Source organism: Alligator sinensis, unplaced genomic scaffold, assembly GCF_000455745.1.
Source record: "Alligator sinensis unplaced genomic scaffold, ASM45574v1 scaffold1290_1, whole genome shotgun sequence".
Lineage (NCBI taxonomy): Eukaryota > Metazoa > Chordata > Crocodylia > Alligatoridae > Alligator > Alligator sinensis.
In genome coordinates this window covers 110,753-128,998 of record NW_005843103.1, presented here as the reverse complement: position 1 = coordinate 128,998, position 18,246 = coordinate 110,753, and the positions used below count along the sequence as shown (strand labels likewise).

Here is an 18,246-nt window from a genome sequence, read left to right as displayed (position 1 = left end):
CAGCTGTCACCAGCCGCTCCCAGCCCTGGTCCAGCACGAGCTGGGGTGAGTGTGGACAAGCAGAGCCCCGGGCAGTGCGGCACTCACTCCAGCCCCGGCTGCAACAGCTCTGGGAGCGACCAGCACCAGCTGCCTGTAGCCACTGGGCTGCACCGTGCCCTGAACCCCACAGGGCTCTGCCTGTTCCCACTCACCCCAGCTCCTGCTGCAATAGCCCTGGGAGTGGTTTATGCCAGCTGCCTGTAGCTGCTGGGCTGCACCATGCCCTGGTGCAGGCAGCTGGTGTCAGCTGCTCCTGGGGCTGCTCCAGCATGGGCTGGGGTGAGTGCCATGCCCTGAGCTGTCCAGGGCTCTGCTTGTCTGCACTCACCCCAGCTCGTGCTGGAGCAGCCTTGGGAGTAGCCAACACCAGCTTCCTGCACCAGGGCACGGTACAACCCAGAAATAGAGGTGAGTGCAGACAAGTGGAGCCCAGGTGCGGGGGGGTGGGGGGAGGGAGACACAGGTGGAGTATGGTGCAGCCCAGTGGCTGCAGGTAGCTGACGCCGGCTGCTCCCAGGGCTGCTGCAGCCGGGGCTGGGGTGAGTGGGGCCACGGCCCTTTCCCCTCCCCGCACAGACTTACCTGCTTGGGGGGGCACACAGGGCATCTATGCTGATCACATAAGAATGAATTTACCTTGCATATAATGAATTATGGGTCTAAATATGCTCATCGCATAAGAGCGAATTTGCATATAAAGAACCCGCATAAATCAAGGGAAACCTGTATAAGAGTGCTTAGTATTCAGTGGGCACGTCTACATGTGTGCTTTAATGTGCAGCAGTCTATTTTACTGAGCCTTAAACATCATGGCAAAAACTGTGCCAATACACTAATGCGCAGTAAAATTAGGCTACTGCGTATTAAGCATCACTACAAAAGCATATGCTTTCACTACTGTGCATTATGGCAGCTTAATGTGCATTTAGTTATTACCTCACATTAGAGGTACTAAATTTAATGCACAGTAGCAAAAGTGCAATAACGAACGTGTAGACGTGCCTAGTAATCACAAAAGGCCATGCAAATACAAACTAATGACTAAGTCTCTGCTTGGGAGGTGTTGAATAGGATTAGAAGTAAAGTCTTGCCCCTGTTGAACCTACTGGGAGTTTTGCTGTTGGATTTCATCTTCAGATCTGTGTCATGAATGGAGGACTTCATTTCTCAAGCTGCCAGTTAACCTTTGGTAGCACCAAATATTTACCCTTAAAATCTACAGTGTAAAAGCAAGGATAAACCTAGCAATTATAAAACCCAATTTATTATCCCCAATTACACTGTAGCTGAGACTTAAAATTCCATGGGGCATTAAAAAAAAGAAAGAACCTGGGTGTGGGGGGGAAGGGTAGAAAGGAGTCTGTGAATAACCTTCAGCCACATTATTATTTTAAATGGTAGAATGCCCTGTTTTATCTAGTACACCTATTCCTGAACAAATATTATATACTGCTCACCTGAAAGTATCTTTAAAGTATTCTTAAAGATTATGGTTTAACAACTCCTTTACCTATGTTGACCTTGGTGGGTTTTTTAAAATTTTCATTGCTATTCTGTTGTTGAACAATGCTGATTAATTGAACCAGTAATAAAAACACAGAATTCCTCAGTTTTCCTGTTCAAAAAAAGGTTATCAGATAGGTCCTTTATAACCATAAGCCATGCATGAGACAGTACTTAGGAACCTTTCACGCCCTGACTATAATCAATCTCACACAATTTTATTTAAAAGAACTATACCTAGCTGGACCTAGGTAAAATATTATTAACCCTTTATGAGGCAGATTCTCCAAAAAACCCTTGAAGTACCAAAACATTTCAAATGTGATTTATGTCTTTCACCTGTGACACTAAAATGGCTCTGACTCCATTCCTTCACCATGGTTTCCCCAGAGATGTGGGCTGCCCTTTGTAAGATTGGAGTGGCTGTGTTGCAAGGAACAGAGGTCAGGTTGGTATTACAACTGTGAAAATAACAAGGGCCCCTGTTGGAATATGGCCACACACCCGTTTTAGTTTTTATTCTGATTGTCTTATAAAATGTGAACCTTTACACAAGACCCTTGAAAGGTGAACCGTGCTGCTGACTTAGGGTGTCCACTGTTGCTTGGCGAGAATGGCTGAGACAGCTTCTATACACAGCGCTGGCTGGGGATTATGCAGATAGAGAGGAGGAGATGGGAAAGAAAAATATTAAGAGGGACCTGGAACTATGAGGGTGTCAAGAAAGACAGCACATAAGAGGGAACTAAAAGTTTTCCTGTCCCTTCCTGCCTGCCAATAATTAAATTTGTGAGTTATACTTTGTAATGCACATCATTCTAACATTACCTAAATCTTCCTAAAAAACAGTTTAACATCTAACAATATTTACTCCACAGGGCTGCAAAAGCACTCCATGTATCTATTATATATTGAAATAACAATAGCTATTTAGACACTGTAAATGCAAAAGGGAGCTATCCATACTTTCTTACTGCAGGCAGTGATACCTAATGGTTCTTTTTGAACATGTTATTTTTGGATTTTAAATATCACAGACTTCCTAAATATGGAGAATTCTTTAGTTATACTGGTGCTTTTAGGATGGGAATCCCTAGCTTTTGTTAAGGCATGAAGGACTTCTTAAAAGAAATGTATTAGTGAAGTAGAATGTTATGGGTCAATGATTTATAAGTAAATGAAGAAAACTGACATGACTATGCACCAGCGCTTATATCCACCTTTGTGTCAGTAAAATATGCATTGATCATATCATCTGCATGTATGTGCCTCCTACCAAGACTGCTAAACTTAGCCAGGTTATTAATAGTTGTTTAGGATTTGGTGTTAGTGGCATATAACTAATTCTGTGTTGCGCTTATCGATTGTAAACTTTCTTTGATTTTTTTTCACCATTAATAGTTTTCCATACGAATCTATCTCTGCTTCACAGTGGAACTTTCCAATAATCCTGCTTGTGTTCTGTGTGCTAGACCCCAGTCCAGTAAATGATGATCCAAAATTCCTGAACTTTGATTCACTTTGTGTCCTTCCCAATTTGGACAAGGTCTGCACTAAAATTATTGGAGCGGGGGACTAAGTGATATACTCTTTGTATAAGATTTCATTTCAGACCCAACCCTGGCCAAGCAAAGGCTGATACAACCCACTCCTTCCATCTCCAATGCGGAGTGTGCTTCCTTTATGGTAACCCCAAAGGCCACAGTCAGTTCCCACTGCAGTCAATGTCAAAACTTCCTTTGGCTTCAAAGGCCTAGGAAAAATGGTATTTTTCTTATCTCAGGTCAGCTGACATGTGGCAACCAACATGAGGTAAAATCCTAGTGAAGACAAACAACAGTAGTATAAAAATAGTTTAGCAGGTCAAGGTTAGGCTTCCCCCACAATGTTTACCTTGACTTGCTATTATATGTGGAAACTGCTTTGATTTTACTGGAATTCTGTATACCTAGCATTAGTTACCTCCCAAGCCAGTCTTTCCTTTCTTCCTAACAGAAGTAGAAAAAGACCCCTGAAGAAGGTGGAGCTGAGTCCATGATTCTAGCTTGTTTTTCTGTTAGTGGATGTCAGTCCATGGCCTTGAACCCAGGGCCTAGCCTTGTCTGGCATAGCAGCTCACCCCAGTCTACCACCTCTCCAGCAGAACAGTGGGGCAGACATGTGTCCAGACCACTCCATCTGGGCCTAGGCACATGCCCACTTTCTGCCAACAGAGTGGCTAGCCAAGGCCAGCTAACTGTTTACCCTTCACGTACAGACTTCTGACCCAGAAGGGAAGTGTCTGCGAAAAAAGGTGCAATCTGTACTGAGGCTGCTGCACCCTTGGATTGTACTGCTACTGGCTGACAGATTCTCTAGATACCTGATCTGGCTAGCCTTCTGACCTTGCATTCTGCCTGACCCAGCTCTGGCTTGAACTCCTGGATACCTGACCTGCCTAACCTCCTGATCGCATCCTATGCCTGACCCTCTGGATCTCTGACTCAGTTCCCTGGACAGATCTCCTAGCTTCTGACTTCCTGGCTTCTCCTGACTTTCAGATTATCCCCAGAACTGGCTACCCATGGCCTGGCATGACAGTGGGAGCACAAGAAAATGCAAGTGTAGTGATACAAGTTATAATTTACAGATACTCTGTAATTTAGAAGAGTTGAGAATTGGGAAATGGTTCCTCAGGTAGATAGTAGCTGTTAGTTAGAGAGAAACCAAGGGTCTGCAGAGGTTACCTACTGCTCCACAATTAAAAGTTTGTTGTTTAGTTCTTTTCATTCATGTATGCCTGTGTTTATGAACCCAGCGATCACATGTTGTCAGGAATAGTGATTGAGAAAGAACCTTAAAGAATTAGAGATCCAAACTGAAACAGAAGCTGGAAACTGAGAGCAAGAGAAATAATGCAGTCATGTGGAAAGACAAAAGTAAGTGATCTTTCTGCAGAGTTATAGTCAAAGCAAAAGGACAGTTAGTCATGGAAGTTTTGTAACCTCCATCTGCCCTTCTGCTGTCAGGCAATATAGCAGGGAACTGGAAGGTGTTCAGACAAAAGGTTTGAGTGGTACCAAGCAGCCAAAGGGGTAGAAGAGACAAAGTCAAATCATCTGTCTTCTTGCATACTGTCGGGGAGGAAGCCCTAGCTGTTTATAACACCTTTACCTTCAAAATGTGCAGGTAAGTGTAATACTATCCACCTTTGAGGAGCAGTGCATGCCAAAAAAGCAATCAGACTATTGAAAAAAACAGATTTTTTTTGTGAAGACAAACAACGGGATAAAAGTACATGTATACTGAACTAAAAAAACTAAGAACTGTCCTTGTAGGAACTTGACAGAATCTCTGATTAGAGATAGGATTATTTGTGGCATTGCCAACACTTCATCACAAGAAAAGCTATTGCATGAGGCAAACTTGTCCCTTGAAAAGACTATCCAAATGCACAGGGCAGCAGAAACCAAGAGGGCCCAGGTGGCAGAGCTGACTGCACAAAAAGAGGTTATCTATATGGTAGGCATGAAAGCATGCGACTAGAAAAAAGCTACTTCATAGGGTGGAATATATGAAAGGGTTGTGGTCATGCTTGAAGACAGGCTGCAGATACAGGCAGACCTAGACAGGCTTGCAAGTTAGGTGGATCAGAACCAGATGAAGTTCAACATCAAGAAATGTAAAGTGCCGGCAGTGCAACGCTGTAGCCAGCAGAGCTAACAATACCTTAGCATGCATCAATCAAAGCATCTCCAGAAAAAACAAAAAAGTGATTCTCCCACTCTACTCGACATTGGTGAGACCGCAGTTGGAGTACAGTGTTCAGTTCTGGGCACCACACTTTAACGAGGACATGGTAAAGCTTGAGAGTCCAGAGAAGGGCCACCCATATGATCAGAGACTTGTGCGGCAAGCCATATGAGGAAAGGCTGAGGGATATGGGACTCTTCAGCCTGAAAAACAGAAGGTTGAGAGGGAACTTGGTAGCAGCTTACCGCTACATCAGAGGTGTACATAAAGGGCTCAGTGAACAACTGTTCACCAGGGCACCCTTGGAGAAAAGTAGGAGTAATGGTCACAAACTCCTGGAAGACTGTTTCAGGCTCAATATTAGGAAAAACTACTTCACAACTAGGGTGTCCAGACTGTGGAATAAGTTCTCTCCAGAGGTGGTGCAATCACCTACCCTTGAAATCTTCAAGAAGAGACTAGATAGTCACCTTGCTGGGGTCACCTGCCCCCCAGTTATCTTTCCTGCTTGGTGAAGGGAGCTGGACCTGATGGTCTTTCGAGGTCCCTTCCAGCCCCTAACGGTCTATGAATGTATGAATCAACTAGTAAGAAGTCACCTCACAGAGTGGAATTTTCCATTACCAAAGAGCATGCTAAAGAGGAGAGAGGGCAAAAGGGTTGGCATGCAGGCGAATGTGGAAGGCAACATGGCCCCAAACACTGGGCTGCATTTGGAAAGCTCTGTTTTAACTGCAACAAGAGAAACTATTTTGCCAGCTGCTGAAAATCCCAAACACAAAAACCTCAAAAACCTGAGAATATACCAGAAGAATTTTAGACATATATAGTAGAACCAAGCAAAAATCAGTGGGAAGGAGTGGATTACTGGCATCCAATATAAAAACAAACTATACAATCTTCCAGTCACTGTGGAACCTTGGGAGGTGACACCAATTTTGATTCTTCCAGCTTGTGAGAAACTGGATCTAGTTAAGTCTGTTCATGCAGTACAAGAAGACATAACACTGACGCCTCCAAATTATTCTCTTGGCCATCACACCCCAAATCTGATTAGTTTTAGGAGAAAAATAATTGTTCCAGAACACAAGAAACGACCATGTTCATCTGAGAAGATATGTACATATGCACACAAAGGCAAATACTATCATGCAGAAAGAAGAAAAATCAGCCTTAATAGTCTGTAGCCAATGAACTTTGTGCTTTGTGCGGAAGCACAGCTGCCAAAAGTGCAAATCAGTCACACCCCAGCATAAAGACTCAAGTCTATCAAGACTTGGAGCAAAAGCTTCCTACCAAAAACAAATCAGAAATTAGATTTCATACTTCTTTGGTCCAAGAAGAAAGTGAAACCTGCTGAAAGACTCACAGGGTACATCCAGATAAGCACATGTGTTGTTTGCAGCACTGCAGATCCATCTGTGGTGCCACAAACCACACATGCCACATATGCAGGCATTGCCACACTGCTAATTTACAGTGCAGTAGGTTTTTTTGACACTGGGAGATCCCGGTGTCAAAAAAATCCTGTGGCAGAAAAAGCGGCTGGCCAGTGACCGGATCGCTGCTATTGGAGCTCCAAAAGGCCCCCAGAACCCCAAGTAAGGCTGCTGGGGCCAGCCCAGGTACTGGGCTCAGCCTCTTCTACCTCAACCCAGGGCAACTTGCTATGCGCTCCCCAGGGACAAGTAGAAACAGCACAACTATGTGCCACTGCTATTTGCCCCCAGGGAAATGCATATGTGTGTTCATCTAAATGTGCCCACAGATACTTACTAAAAGAGCTGCAGAAAAGGGGGAATAGGAAAGTAAATGGTAAAGACTCACTTCTGGGTGATGTGCTAGTAACCTCTCCTCTGTAGATGGGCATTAATGGACTTTGGGGTTAATTTTTGTAATTATTGTTGTAATTATTATTATATTGAGGGATGATGTAGTGATAAAAGTTATAGTTTAGAGAGACTCCCTAATTTAGAAGAGTTGGGAATTGGGAGATAGTCCCTCAGTTAGGTAGTAGCTGTTAGTTAGTCTGAGACCAAGGGTCTGCAGAGGTTGCCGACTGCTCCATAATAAAGTTCATTGTTTAATTTTTTTGATTCACATATGCCTCTGTTTATTGAACCAGTGATCACTATAGCATGTGCATGTCCTGTATAATGAAAAAAAAGGATCTGATATCATGGATGAGGAACTAAAGTATACAAACAGCAGTGGTAGTGGCTAAAGAGGCATTAAGAAAACATTAAATATTAAGAAAATAAGAGTGAATACATAATATGATGTATACACATTACAACAGTAGAACTATTATTTACATAAAGGATTAAAGCCACACGCATTTTTTAATTTACTCATAAAAGAATCAGGTTTGTAAAATGTACAATATACAGTACAAATGAATTAACTGAATAATAACTGAAATTAATAATCAACTGAAACATAAGGAAGAAAAAGGTTTCTCTGCTAGATTAGTGGTATACCAAAAAGTCACACTGGAAAAAACTATATTGATGTGACAAGGTTGAGGATAATTGTTTTATACAGATGGTAGACAGGCCAACTAGAAGGATGCAGACAGTTTGAAAGTCTAGCACAAAGCAACAAAAACAATTAGGGGCCTCAGAAGTAAGACTTATGAGGAAAAGCTGAAAGAACTAGGGTTATTTAGTCTGAAGAAAAGAAGACTGAGGGGGGATTTGATAGAGAGAATGGAGATTGGCTTTTCTTTGTGGCTGTAGGGAACCGGACTCAGAGCAATGGCCTTAGGTTGCAGCAGGGGAAATTTAGGTAAAAACTTTCTCACTATGAGGGTGGCCAAGCATTGGAACAGGCTACCTAGAGAAATTGTGGAATCTCCATTCTTGGAAGTTTTCAAGAACAAGTTAGACAAACAATTGGCTGGGATGGTTTAATCATAGATGATCCTGTCTTGAGCAGGGGGCTGGACCAGATGACCAAGGATGGTCCCTTCCAGCCATACTTTCCTATGATCCTAATGTCTGCCTGCTATATGTCTCATAATGAAGCCAGGGAGGGCCACAGGTCATATTCAGTCAGAGTGCAGCTCCAAAGTTTCAAAGGGTGCTGCCCATTTATCTTTCTCTAGAAAAGGATTCTTATTTTTCAGAACACTTCGTGAGAGACGAGAACAATTTCCTTTGGAACAACTCCAACAGGATGGGTGCAAGAATCTTTCTTCTGTGTGTGAAGATACTGCACTGCCTTATGCTCTGTTATATGTACTGTGTTAGTGTAGTGAGTAGTAGAGTTTACAGCTGTGTAGCTGTGCATATTGCTTATATTTAGCTGCCAGTTGTGGCCTGTTTGTGTGTCTGAAGTCTTCTACAATGAAACACAAATCTTAAAAATGTTGCCAGGAGATTTTTGGTTTTAGATCTTTCATTTCACTTGAGAGATGTTTCATTTCACATATAACAGGGTCACTTCTGATGGACTACACAGCTGAGAAGACTCATTATTGTCAAGTTTTCTGGAATTGTACACGTGCTCAATTTTTTCCCTTCAGATCCACCTGTTTCCAATAATGTCAAAGAATTAGTATGGATTTGAGGGTTTTTTTTGGCTAATTCCATCTGCATTTAGCCAAACCACACCCCTTTTGGAGTCTCTGCCAATGCTAATGTAGAAGATGTGCAGACGAGGAGCTCTGTTCTCCAGAAATAGCAGTACAATGTTGACGAATCCTCAATGAAGTAAAGCGGCTGCTGTCAGCCCCTTCAACATATAAAAAATTATAGGTATCCACAACGCAGGGTGATCCAAAGCATCTGCTGATCCCTAGCATAACAAACCCTCTTGTTCTTAGCAAACAGCCTACAGAGCAAATGGAAAGATGATAAAGCAACTTAACTGTCTAGAACTGATAGACCATTGATGAAACAACAAAATGAAAGACAGGAGGATCTTGTCGTCTTATCCTTCACTCTCTTACTTACAGTGGCCACTTTTTTATTAGTGAATTAACACAGACTTACTTTTGCAGGCATCTGGAGCAGAGAAAGGCCTTCTGAGATCTCGGTAAAAGCCTGGCTTGCAACGTTGGCAGTGCTGTCCTTCTGTGTTGTGCTGACAGTTATCACAGACTCCACCGCTGCGATTCCCTGATGCTAGCCACACACCCACGTCTAAGTGACATGTGTCAGCATGTCCATTACATTTGCATGCTAGGATTGAGCCAAAGGAAACAAAAGATTCATTAAAAAAAAGGAAGGGTGGCAACATGTATAAAAGTTCAATGCAAATGCTGGAAAAGAAGTAGCTGAAACAGCACAGAAAATCAAATGTATGTATCAATGCATTGATGTTAGTAAATGCTAGTGCTGATATAACTAACTATTTAAGAATCATCCAGATAAGATGGATGCTTTGTTAGGAGGCCATTTATGAGTCCTGATCTTGAGTCAATGTGTTAGGTATTAATAAATGTGCAACAGTTTGCTTTTGTGTTTTCTCTCTTCGGTGAGGTCCTTTAACCTAACAGAACGAACATTTATTTTAACTTAATTTGACTCTACTCAGGGTCAGAAGATGTGATTTTGAATCTTACAGAAAGTTATATAATCAAAATAAATGTGCTCTGACATACACTGAAGATCATTGCCAATAAAAAATAAAATGCGAAAACTTATTTGGGAGAGAATATGATAAATACAAGAGCAACTGAGGGTGAGGATGGTAACTTGGCAGAAGATTAAAAAAATACTGTAGTTTAAGGCATGAAGCTTGCACATACACCTGTTCTGAGTTCTCTGGCAATTGTTCAATATTACTAAATAAAACACAAATTTCTTTCTGCTCACCCCTCTACCCACCACTCCAGCACACTTAAGTCTGTCCTAAGTTTTCTCCAGGGCCAGGCAAAGTGGATCCTATAACATGAACAGTGGCAAATCTGAGCTATTTCAGACAGGGGAAAACACAGGCATTCTACAGAGCCCCATGGCCCTTCTGGAAAATACGCTACATATATAATATTAACCATTAGAGAAACAGACTTTGAGTCCTACAGTGTCCCCACTACAATTAAGGTGCAACTGCAGTAGGACAGAGGTCAACCTAGCTGCAGCCCATCCTCGAAGCAGGGTCAAAACATGAGGGCTGGGTTTGCAGCCCACCCTGAGCTCCATGCTGCTGCAGCAACACTGCTATACATAACCCAGCTAGCCAAGTGGAATATTTCAACTGTGTCCACATAAGCTATAGGCACACCTTTGGCTGCATTGTGGGTATCCCCTAAGACACCTTGGATTTGATTTTTCCAGAGTCACTCGGTGCCTGAAGCTGTCGCTGATTTCAGTTTGGATTATGAATGTTGAGCACATCCGCATTTCAGCCTTAGGACTCCAGCCCCAGTTAGGCTCATGCATCCAAAGCCAGCAAGCTTTTTTAAGAATTTGACCTCAGTTTTTAATATTTGGATCATCAAATACTGTTATTTTAAAATTTCCTGGAAATACTGAAAGTGGCAAAATGAAAACCTCCAAATATACCTACATCTTCATTGCTATCTGTTGGATTTTCTAAACCAGAGGTATCAAATTCATCAGGCCAGACTGCACTCACAGACTTGCCCTGCACACTGGATTCAGCATACAGGACTGGTCCAAGGCAGCTACTGCATGTAGTGGGTTCCCTAGACTGGGTCCTAGCAGTGTACCTAAGGCTTGCAGGCTGTATCTTTGACATCCTTGATCTAAACAGCTGTTAGTTGTAATTGGCTTATCCTCGTACACAAAAGGCAAAACATGAAAGGTGAACATACTAATCATCTGTAGTGATGCCACTTATCCAGCATCCAATATTTTTTGGTAATCTGCACTATGCCCACAACAGAAACCAACATCATGAGGAGTTGTGCTTGGATTCCACAAGGATGCCAAAAATAGAGAGCATATTCTCCACAGAATTTACATGAAGCAGCTTTGCAAACAGAGCTGCTTCCATGGTTTAAACATGCAGTGTGTGGTGATCTTGATTTGCTACTGTCTGTCATTCAGCTATTTACTATCTTTCTGAAGCATACAGGAAAGGTGTGCAGTAAGGCATTTTATTTATGCTGACAGCCCCGAGGCACTTTTAATTACTTACATCGGCACTCTCTCGGGGCTCCGGTTTTGCCATTTGCAGCCTGCCAAGGCTGGTCATTGTAGAGTGGAGCGCAGTGCTGACAGTGGAGGCCTGCTGTATTGTGCTTACACATGCACTTTCCATGGACCTAGTAGACGAAAGGAGAACCAGGATCATTCACAACAAAGACTTCAATCCATTTGGGGTAAGGGCAGTGTTTTTATCTGTGCTTGTACAGCTCCACCTACAATGGAACCCAATGCTGAGAAGGATATCTGAGGACTATTGCAAATAGCAAATCACTGTTAAATACCAACTGATAAAAAGAAAAGGGGTTGTGTAGCATCTGCTACTAGATCCATTAGCTTGGATGTAGTCAATAGGTAAACAGTTTGTAGGTATGCTTTCAGCTGTGTGTGTGTGCGCGTGCACGTGCACACATACTGCATAATCACATCACACGCTGTTGTGATTTTCATAGGTTTTTGCATGTGAACCAGATTTCCAGTGGAGACTAGGTGAAGCCAAAATCCAGCCATTTTTAGGAAACACCACAGAATCTTCCTCTTCAAAAAGAAAAAGAAAAATTTCACCCCAGCAAGAATCACACTAACAGTGATACTTCATCTATAGACCCACCCACCTCCAAAATGAGGGAAAAATAAAAATAACTCTTTTAAAAAAGAAATAATAGTCCTAAGACAAACATATTTACTGACTCCAGTATAGAACACACCCTAAGCATAGTTTTTAACCCCAAAAAAGTGAAAAGAGGGAGAGAAGGTATGAAGTTCACTAGGGACTATTGCAAGTAATTTATATGGCAGGTGAGCAGATAACATGGTGATGGGCAGGAGTATAAAACTCTCAAGACTGATAGACATACAGAGGGATGGATAATTGATGTGTACAATCATTTTAGTAGCATATTCTCTCTGTAGCCCTTGGTTATCATAAATACCAGTCATAAGCATAAATACATAGTTAGGGCCAGATCTTCAGCCCTTCTGATTGCTCTGCATCACTCCAGTGGTGGATAACAACCAGAAAACTTAGGTAATGACTGTAAAGGCAACAAAGCCAGCTCTGTATTAACTACCCTTCTGCTCTCATGGTGGTCTGGTTCCTGAGATGACAGGGACAACTTGTGTGCAGCCCTGAATCTGGTGTATAAACTCAAGGATGAGCAGGAGCTCAGACACATGCCCTGTGCCTAATGCTCTTATTGGCTACCTGTAGGCCTCTCCCTGCTCAGTATCTAGGCGCTTTGATTTGATCTTTGGAGGCACTCAGTTCTCTCCATTGTCTGTATATGGAACCTAAGCACCCAATCCTGTCAATTTAGATCATCTTAGGGGTAAGGCATCTAATTTTAAGTTTTGCAATGCCTAAGTGGAGATGCAAAATCACTTGGATTTTCATTAGCGAGGGACAGCCTAAACATTAAGGGCTAAATTATTTGCTGATGTATCCCTATGGAAATTGATGATAACACCAGTGCAGGATCTGACCACATGGATCTTTAATACGACTGAGAGCTACTAAATTGCACATGCATACCCCAGCACCACTGAGGACCCTTTCTACCTTTGAACCGGATGCTACCCAAGAGACAGCAGTCTCATCACTACCATCTTCCTTCTGGGTTCCCAATGTTTAGCTCATCCTGAGCTCTCCATAGGAGCTTAGCAGGGGAGCACTGCTGAAGTATTCAAGCCATTTCTGAGGTTCATTGCTCCAGGCAAAATCAGCGCTTTCAGCAGCTTCAAGCCTCAGCCATGACCAGACTTCCAGACCTTAGATCAGTGCAAACCTGTACATGCCTGGGATGTTTCTAGCACTGTGCTATCTTTAGTGTCCATCCACCAGTCTAGAGAAGTAATGTTTGTGAACACTTAGTGGAGGAGATTCATGCAACAATATAACAGAACTATCAACTGAAACAGGGAACTGTTAATAGTTAAATCTTACTGTAGTAAAAGAAATATAGCAAATATTTGACCACTTTCTTAAATCCATTGGAGTAAGAGGGTTGAGTAGTTGTACGGTTGGATATTTTTGTTGAGTAAGTGTTTCACTGGAAATTGAGAAGAGGACATTTTTAAATGTAATTGTTGTTCTGACCAAAGACAGGCTGTTGGCTGGTCCCCAATCTTTGTTGGGTTCCATATTTAAGTATTTTTCTATGGTGAGCTGGGTTCATCTAGGTTTTAAATGTTAAAATTGCAATAAACATAAAATACATTATTACTCCAACACTTTTGTGAGATGGATAAGTATTTTCTCCCATCTATTTGATGAGGATAGTGAGGCAAATTGACTAGTGATGCCAAAGCCCACTGAACGCCCCTAGGGTCAGGTTATGATAATCTTACAGTAAGAAGTAACTCAGTAGGAGCATTTAGGGAGTGAGAAAAAGTTCTATGTGAGGATAACACCTTCTAGGCCTAAGTGATTTGCCCAAGACCACTAAGGGAAATCAGGAGTCAGAAGCAAGACTGCAGCTTAAGAATGACTGCTCTCAGGCAACGCTTAGTTGACTAGATCAAGCCTCTTTCTGCAGACTGCACCTTGGTTTTAATTTTACTAAACTGACAGTGGCATTCAATGGTGATGCTTTTTCTGTAGGGAAGATATGACAGTTGCAAGTCTAGGTTAGTTCAAGAGCAGCCTGTTCTGTGGAATCTTTTTTTGCAGGGTTTCTTTCATTAAATATTGCTGTCATCTCAGATGCTGCAGTACAGGCCAGGTGAACTGTAGGAGACTGCAGGTGTTCCTGGCTGACCTCTGATTTATGTGAGGCAATTTCATCAATCATCCCTGAGTAACATAAAACAGTGCTGATGATCATGCTGTTATAAGCAATATGGAGCTTTTGGAGTGCTTCTGAGCTTCTACCTGATGAAAATTGGTAAAGGCTTCCTGGGGTATCAACTGAGCAATCACGCAGAAGTTTGCTTTGCTTTGTTTTTAAATAAAAATGTACTGAAAGCACCAATATGAAAATAAATGTAAAACAATGTTCAAAGCACTTCAAATGAGATTCCTTCTTAAGACAGGATCCAACTGCTACCCCAGCTCACATAATCATTTCAGTGGTTTCTGCTTTTTAAAAGTGAGAGTTGAACAATAGCTTATTACCTGGCTTCTCTCCACCAGCTATGCAGAATGGAAGCTAATACAGTTAACAAGCTAGCTCAGTTTATACGAATTAAATTGATAAGCTACAGTCATCAGCCCACTTTGTGCAGCTTTGTACTGCTTTATTCAAAAGCCAGCTTCACTGGCTAGCTGCACCTGGTTTTACAGCTGGTATTGCAGTAGCAAAATACACCAGCCAAACTGTCCTTGAGAATCTGGCCTAAGATCTAGATATGCTCTTAATTACTATTGTAAGATGTACCTTAAACTCTGTTTCACTTGTACTTGTATAAGTGTGCTCCTTCTACCTATACTGTTTGTCACTGGGACCTGCAGTAAAAACAGATTCTGGGGGGAAAAATGTGCAAGTAAACATAGGACTATGGCATAATCCTGAAATAAACTGAACAGAAAAGAGCTTTGATCACACTGTAAACAGCTCGTACTTGGAATGCCTGCTCCCACACACAAACATGCAAGCATGCTTTCTGTACGTAGTGTTCATCTCAAAAGTGCCTCCTGTGTTATTTACTAAGCCCACCTTCATCAAGTGGTCATATCTCTTGCTTGACAGGGAGTTTAACAAAGTGATGACATTTCTGTTGATAGGTGTATGTGTGATTTTTTTGTTCATCACTTAGTTGTAAATAACTTGTCATAGCTCTGGACCATATTTGTGTGAAACAAATACCTGAGGATGTCCTATGGTGTTCCCAACATGACTTATATCAACATTTCCCACCACAGCAGGGTTGACCACGCTTACACATAGAGTGGCCATCATAGAGGACATTCTGGTTTCTCTTTCTTCAAGAGAAAAATAGAGGGCATCAAAGGCATTCGGTTTCATATCAACAGAGGACAACCGGACTGTCCTCTATGATGGTCACCCTACTATGCATCCCCCCACTTTAGCTGCCACCACTGTCTCCTCCCATCAGCTGAGGAGAATCATCAGTTGGTTGCAGGGAGAACTGGTGGCAAATCAATGGCCATGATGCACACATACCCTCCTCTCACTCAGGGACCTTTTGCACCCCCTCAGAAGGGCATATCCCACTGATTTATACAGTTCAAGGGGGATGGAGCCACCCAATCCATGAATGTATGCATTTGGTGGGGGAAAAGCAAAAGGGAGCCTGGGAGAGAAAATTGTGTATTCCATAGCTAACCGACCTGCGTCTCCTGGATCAGGATTGGGCTTTTAGCATGAGCGTGCAGGACTTTTGCAGCCATACCACCACAACTTGTCTGACTGTCTATTGTCAAGCTAGTGCATAGATCTTTACAAACATATACTGTAGGAGAATCACTTATTTAGAGATAGGTTGTAGCTTGGATCTCACACCTATGCAGGACAGGCAGGTGTAAGACACCATCTAAGACCCTCTCTACCCAAAATAATTTGTGTGCTTACTTCTCTTAATCAGGAAGGTAGAGTATGGGTGGGGAATGAGTGTAGCTTAGCTCCACATACTTTACCTGTAGGCCAGAACATTTGAGCAGGTACATGAGGCATAATTCACTGCCAGTCCTTGCTTCTCTTCAAGAGCAAGAAGGAGACAGGGAAATAGTTGCGTTACAGAGGTGTGCAGCATTCTCTTGTTGGACTGCTGCAGGGGTACATATCTTGCTCAGAGATGTGCTTAAACCAGGGGTGGGTAAAATGTGGCCTGTAGGCCAGATGTGGCCCGCCAGGCCATTCTATCTGGCCTGCAGGGCCCCTAAAAAATTTAGAAAATTAATATTTATCTGCCCTTGGCTGCCTGTCATGCGGCCCTTGATGGCTTGCCAAAACTCCGCCCAAAGTAATTGCCCGCCCCTGGTTTAAACCCATAGCCCAGTCCTTCTAGATCAGCTCTTTCCTTGCCATTAGCCATACAAAAGAAACATGTGGCAAATCAATCAGCCACCAATGAATGAAAAGTAAATCATAACAATGGAACTAAACAGCAGTGACAAAAATTGCAAAGACTCACATGCTCATGAATTTCAGAGAGATATCTGGGACTGCCTCAATGAAAAGGACAAGTGGACACTCATAAAACTGCATATATTAGTATTTTATAATATTACAGTGTATTGACATAATACGAAGAAAGAAGGGGCAGAGATAAAGAGTGAGGCTCTAGTGTCCCATTAACCAAATACTTATCCATTAATATGGCTTATATAGTGAGAATGTAAACTACTGAATAACTTTGCACTGAACTTCTTGATCTGTACTTGAACTCTAAAGAAAACTTCTCTTATCAAGAAGCTATGGGCAATCATAAAATAAAGATAGGGATGGTAAAGAGAGACTGGTGTGGTCAGAGTGATAAATAGACCTCTGTTTAGAAGTTTTTCTGAATGACTCCACTAGACACATTCCTTGCTCTAATTATGCTTACACTATGTTTTAAGGGAGCATTCAATGTTTTAGCATAAGCAGTAAATGATCAGGGCTACCAGCATGTGTGAGGACATTTTATACAGTAAGGACGACAGCAGTTTTTTATGAGCTTTCAGATGTTCCAGTGATCAGTACCCTATCAATGCCAGATTCTGAGGGGCAGCCACTACTTAGATACAGTGGAGGCAATGTGGTAGAGTAGAGGTGCATTTCCTGCATTACTGTTTTCGACACGGTTGTCTTATCTGGTAAGCTTTACAATGAAGAATTCAAAAAAGAAAAATTACTGGGGTAGGGAGAGTGGTGGTGCCATCCTTTGTGGTAGGATTATTTCTCATTAATCCATGACTGCAATTATGGAGAGGCATAATCAGGACTTTTTCTATCTGATTAATCATATATGAAAGTTAAAAAAAATATATAATGGAACTCCTCCTGCTGCCTGATTTGTTCACAGTCCAAGATGAGGAGAAGCAGTTTTTATAAGAGATTTTCTGCCTTTTAACTACCCCTGATTTTAAGTCTGTGTGGTCCTGGGCAATGATAGCATGCACATTCACTTAGGCAGGTGGGAGTCAGAGTTCCTAGTGCTGATCAGCTGTTCACAGCCAGGAACAGAAATGACACCTGCTCAGAGAGGGAGAACACAGCTGTGGACAAGATCAAAGACAAAGCATTGGTCCTCAGCTCTGTACTGACAGAGGGGGAACCCTTTTTCAGGACTGTGGTGACCTTTCAAAACAGTGACAAGAATAAGGATCACAGAGGAATTCTTCTGTCTTTTCCAAGGAGACAGAATGGGGATGAACAGTGGGAGAAAGGAAACAAAAAGGGAATGGGGAATTGGATAGAAAGACCAAGGAATGGAACTGCTATTCCAGCCAAGCTGCTGCTGTGCCTGTTTCTCAGAACTAAACAGGAAACACTAGGTCCTGGTGAGTGTATTTGTTATCTCAGATGATAGAAAAGGTTGGGACATATAGTGGCCTGAGCCACCTGTGCAACTCAATGGACATTCACCAATACTATCAGCTCCTCCAATGTGGCAAAGTGCACTAGAAAACTCACCCTTAGCCCTGTAGCTGAAAAGCCTTTCCAAATACCAAGATATGGGTCTTCCTTTCTAAGACTCATATTAGGCGCTTCAGTCCTGACTTCGCCTGTATCCTAAATAATTTATTTCTTCTCAGTGGGTCATTTTTTCCCTTCCTTCAAACATTTCCTTATCACAAACACATTGTTACGCAGTCTCCATTTTCAAGACTTATCATAATTAGCTCAATAAGCATTTTCCTAAAATTTTCCCTCCAAAATCCAGATTAGTTTTGTAGGCTCCACTCCCTGTT

At 42.2% G+C, this 18,246-nt stretch overlaps 1 protein-coding gene across 3 annotated transcripts in view; it reads right to left on the bottom strand.

Annotated features, from left to right (window-relative positions):
- The window catches only part of NTN4 (netrin 4), an 84,536-nt gene that overhangs the window by 21,849 nt on the left and 44,441 nt on the right, over positions 1-18,246 (bottom strand). For all 3 annotated transcript variants that reach the window (XR_003092127.1, XM_025193804.1, XM_006037357.3), the window contains 2 exons: positions 11,386-11,512; positions 9,273-9,461 (listed from right to left, as the gene is read on the bottom strand). Coding sequence is in view for 2 of the 3 variants with exons in the window: in XM_025193804.1 (XP_025049589.1) it covers positions 9,273-9,461; positions 11,386-11,512 (316 nt within the window). In the remaining variant the exon portion in view is untranslated. The remainder of the gene's footprint in view (positions 1-9,272; positions 9,462-11,385; positions 11,513-18,246) is intronic.